The sequence below is a fragment of the Lygodium microphyllum genome, chromosome 2 (genome assembly GCF_053477565.2).
Source record: "Lygodium microphyllum isolate KBCC chromosome 2, Lygodium_microphyllum_v1.1.10, whole genome shotgun sequence".
Classification (NCBI taxonomy): Eukaryota; Viridiplantae; Streptophyta; class Polypodiopsida; order Schizaeales; family Lygodiaceae; genus Lygodium; species Lygodium microphyllum.
The window spans coordinates 129,906,201-129,910,827 of NC_141136.1; the positions used below are offsets into that span (position 1 = coordinate 129,906,201).

Here is a 4,627-nt window from a genome sequence, read left to right on the forward strand (position 1 = left end):
AAGTTGTCCTAATGCACCTTATGAACTTTTAGGAGATGTCTTTTGAAGAAAACCACTTGGGTTGATGCCAATAACAAGAGATGGAGCAGTTCTCCTTGTGAACTTCTTGCTAGATGGTGCCAGGAATGAGTACAAGGTGTTATTGGGAGAGGTGAGAGATGCTTTATTGTGTGGGGTAGAGTAGTACCCCTTCATCTCAGCCTCTCTTTTATAGTGCAAATGGATTCTCTGTATTGCTTAGCATGTATGATGAGGTCTTCGCCATCGTCTTATTGACATACACTGATATCATACAATTGAAAACTCGAAGCGTAGCCAAGCTCTGATACCTATGTTACGAAGCGGAACACGTGGCGAATCTAGCAAATAAAATCTCAAGCATAAACAACTTTATGACACACATAATAGAACTTACTGAAAAAATCTAACAAATCAAACATCTCAAATGTTAAATACAAACAACATTATAATATATAAGAGGATTTGAATAACTCAATAGATTGAGAAAAACAAGAGAAAAAAAACGCACGATTGGGCCCAATCTTCCCCATGGCAAAAGCCATGGTTTCCCGTCCTTAATTATATAGTATAATTTTACATGGATATTTGCATTCATATATTACATATAATTATAAAGAAAGTACAAATATCAATTGAAATACAGAGTTTTAAGAGTCAAGAGGTATCCTGTAACATGCTTGCTGCAATAAATTATGTGCTTTGAATCTTGACGTTTTGACATCATCATCGCGTTCGGAGCGTGCCAAAACCCCTAAAACGACTCTTGAAGCTCTGAATTCTGATTCTGGATAAGGGACAAACGAAAAAACTCAGTTTTCACCCTGTTTTCCTATTTTGCGCGCGATCCTGTTGCTTTTATAAAGAAAGCTAAAAAAGCCTTCTAAAACTTAACCACACTAAGAAAATAACAAGGTATTTCATAAAGAAAGCTTATTTTAATAAAAGCATATCTTAAATCTCATATTCTAAAATAATATACATTAAAAACAAATAATTTGATAGTACTAAGAACAATGATCTAATTATTACTAAAGAAGTTTAAACTTATAACTTACAAATAGAGTAATAATTTGAATAATACAATATCATATAAATACATAATATTATATATTATACTTAAGATAACTAATCATAACTTGCCATAATATATAATCATAATTATATATTATATCATAATCAACTGTGAAGCATTCACGATTGTTTATAAATAAAATAAACAAACAATAGTGAATACATAGGAGTCTTTCTTCAGCTACAAATAATTAAAATAGATTGGAACACTGTCCTAACCTTAATTTAATTCGAGTGCACACTCTAAACTCGTAAAGCTTAATTAATTAATATGAATTTTGCGGAATCACCCGCTGTGGAAACACCCACATGCACATTAATTAATAAAATGATCGAGAAGGACATGCGTCCCCGTCAACTTCTCGCACAAGGAATCCACCTTATGTACGAGCCCCGGTCAATAAATAAATTTTACAGGATTCCACCGTGACTATGCCTCCTAGCGACACTCAACCTCTCTTTTATTGCTTAGCATGTATGATGAGGTCTTAACCGTCGTCTTATTGACATAGATTGTATTGCTGATGCTAGTTGCCTAGTGTGTGCACACTAGAGAAGCCAAAAGCTCGAGTCCCTTATAACCTGTGTTTCTTGCATTGTGTTATACTTGTTGTTAATGCAATGGTAGTGGTGTTGATGCCCGATAGTTGTGTCCATGCGGTTCTAAGGGTAGGTGGAGACAAAGCCATCCAGACCACATTTCCTTTGGTTTCTGTGGGAAAACACAATATAGCCGGACATTTGTATTGTAAGTTCTTAGCTTTGGTGGCTTGCTTCATGTGGCATGAGTTGGTGAGCTCTCATGAAACTAGAGTTTGAATCCTACGGTTCTCGCCTCTTCATATGCAAAGAAGGCGAAGTCCTTGTCCACCCCTTCAAGGTTGGATGCGTCTAGCTCCTAATGGACATCATGTTGACCAATCGTTAAAATAAAAAAGGTGCATGTATAATGTTTTAAATATGATGGTCTGCTCAATCTGAACCCGGGCGAAGGAGCTAGTGCTAGGGCAAAGGGGCCAATAGATTGTCATTTAACAATCCTTCATTATAAATATATATATTTTTCTAAGTGAGTTGCATAAATATTTTTTAATAATCAAACTATTTATACTATATAGAGCTCAAAGAAAAGATATTAAGATATTTTGATATTTTTATCAAGTAGCCTTAGGTACAAATGAAAGGTTCATAAAAGAGGGGCAGTGAGTGAGGGGCCAATGGAGTGACACTCGAGGATGAATTGCTTTAGGGTTTTACAAAATTTAAAATATAAAAAAATTTACATGACTTGATTGTTAAGCTCATCTGTAATTTTTAAAAATTCATATTATATTGTTAAGTGGCTAAAAAAGCTCCATCTTTCTTATAAAATTGTCACTCAATTGGGGTGGGGTGTGTTTTCCTTTTGGAAGGTGCTACTTTATTGGCCCCTTTACCCTATACTCTTTCTTGAAATGACATGGCACTATCGGTGTGCCAAGGTGGAAGCTCAAGTTACGTTAGGAGGAGGAACAAGGGGTTGGGGAGGTCGCGGCCCTACGACCTTACCGATCGATGTCCTGTTTGAACTTTCGGGCTCCCGCCTGTGGAACGACCTTTTTCTCGAGAGCCTGGGACCGTCGATCGGGGGCAAGGATCGGAGGGTGTGGGGCTCGTGGAGGAGGGATCGAGAAAGGGATCAGCAAGGAAGATAAAACCACTTACATGGAGAAGAGAGGCTCGTCACATTCGCAGTTCTCATCGCTATCCCTCTCTTGTCGAGGTCTTGTAGGTAGGCATTCACCCTGAGCGCCGGCAGTAACGCAGGCGGGGAGGGCGGGAGAAGATGTCGGGGCGGGGCAAGGGCGGCAAGGGCCTGGGGAAGGGCGGCGCCAAGCGGCACCGCAAGGTCCTGCGCGACAACATCCAGGGCATCACCAAGCCCGCCATCCGCCGCCTCGCCAGGAGGGGCGGCGTCAAGCGCATCAGCGGCCTCATCTACGAGGAGACGCGCGGGGTCCTGAAGATCTTCCTGGAGAACGTCATCCGGGACGCCGTCACCTACACCGAGCACGCCCGCCGCAAGACCGTCACCGCCATGGACGTCGTCTACGCCCTCAAGCGCCAAGGCCGCACCCTCTACGGCTTCGGCGGCTAAGCCAGGCATCGAAGACGGGGGAAGCGCCCGCCACAGCGACACGGGCAGCTTTTCCGTCACCGTCTCTCGTCATGCTCTTCTTATCTGGTGTTTCTTTAACACCACCAGGCCAAGCAGAGCTTTTTATCTCAACTCCTATTGAAATGATGTACCTGTGGTTGTACTGAAAAGGAAAATCTCGTTATCAGTCATGTCTTCTCATTGGCCGGCGTGCCGGCTTCCGCGGGATCATTGGCTTTGAAAAAACGAAGAACTGCTCAGGTTCAGATGCTAATGGATGCATATAGTTTCATAAGCTATTGCAACATCAAATATCAATTCGATGGGTTCACTATGAAGGCTTCATTTATGCATGATTATATGTAATGCTGCAGTTTGTATAAGCCATGGGCCTTACATATGCTTTGGCAAGTATGAAGAAAGTTAGGCTATAGTTAAAACTACTTGAGAGGGGAGGCTAGAAAGTATTTGAATACCTATTCTCATAAGAATGCCTTTGCAAAGCAAAACGTGGTGGTCCTAGATAGCTCTTGGTTTAATCCCCCTTAAACTAAAAGCTTTTGGGAGAAGGCCACCATTACAATATCCCTAGCCCACCAAGGATATTGGGGAAGGCTAGATAGGTGGTACAACATAGGGGAAGGGAACTAGTAGCCCACCAAGGATATTGGGCAAGGCTAGATAGGTGGTACAACATAGGGGAAGGGAACTATTTGCCATTGATAGTCAACATGGAACTAGATAGTCAACATGGAACTATTTGCCATTGATAGTCAACATTGATAGTCTTCTTTCTTGTGTTGTGTGGTGTAGTCTTGGATTTGACCAACATAATGTGATTAGAGGCCATGGAAACATCCAAAGGCCCCTTATGCACATCTTGTTTGTTTGATCTTGGATTGGACTAACAAATTGTGATTAGGGTCCATGATGGTATCCCAAAACCCATAATTGCATTTGATGGGAATATGACAATAAGATCAAGGGGATATCTCCATGTCTCAACTTGTAATCATGATGAGTGGGTTCAGTTAAGGATAGTGCTCAAATCATATTGACAAAATGTTATGATGGGCCATGAGGATATTCCAAAAACCCCTATTGCATTGTTGGTCTAATCTCACATTGGATCAACATAGTGTGGTTAGTGACTGTGAGGATATCCCAAAATCCTTTATCACATAAGTCTTGAATCAAACCTTGACAATGCAACTGGGGGTAAGAAGGGGGTTCTAAAACCCATCATTGCATTGTGTTTGGTAATGTTTTTTTCTTATCGAACCAACGTAATGTTATTTGGGGCTACAAGGATATTTCACGATTGCAGTGCTTGTTGATATGATTGTCCATGACTTGCTATAGATGGATTATGTCGAGAGATTAAAAACGGAGCCTCAA

General features: G+C 40.9%; 1 protein-coding gene across 1 annotated transcript; it reads left to right on the top strand.

The window, feature by feature from the left end:
* Window positions 1–2,830: 2,830 nt before the first annotated feature.
* LOC148040319 (histone H4) lies at window positions 2,831–3,582 on the top strand. The gene has a single exon (XM_087698285.1). The coding sequence runs from the start codon at window positions 2,918–2,920 to the stop codon at window positions 3,227–3,229; it is 312 nt and encodes a 103-aa protein (XP_087554411.1). The 5' UTR covers window positions 2,831–2,917; the 3' UTR covers window positions 3,230–3,582.
* The last annotated feature ends 1,045 nt before the right edge of the window (window positions 3,583–4,627 follow it).

Coding starts and splice junctions, on each gene's coding strand:
- LOC148040319 (XM_087698285.1), top strand. CDS start 2,918: ATGTCGGGGCGGGGCAAGGGCGGCAAGGGCCTGGGGAAGGGCGGCGCC.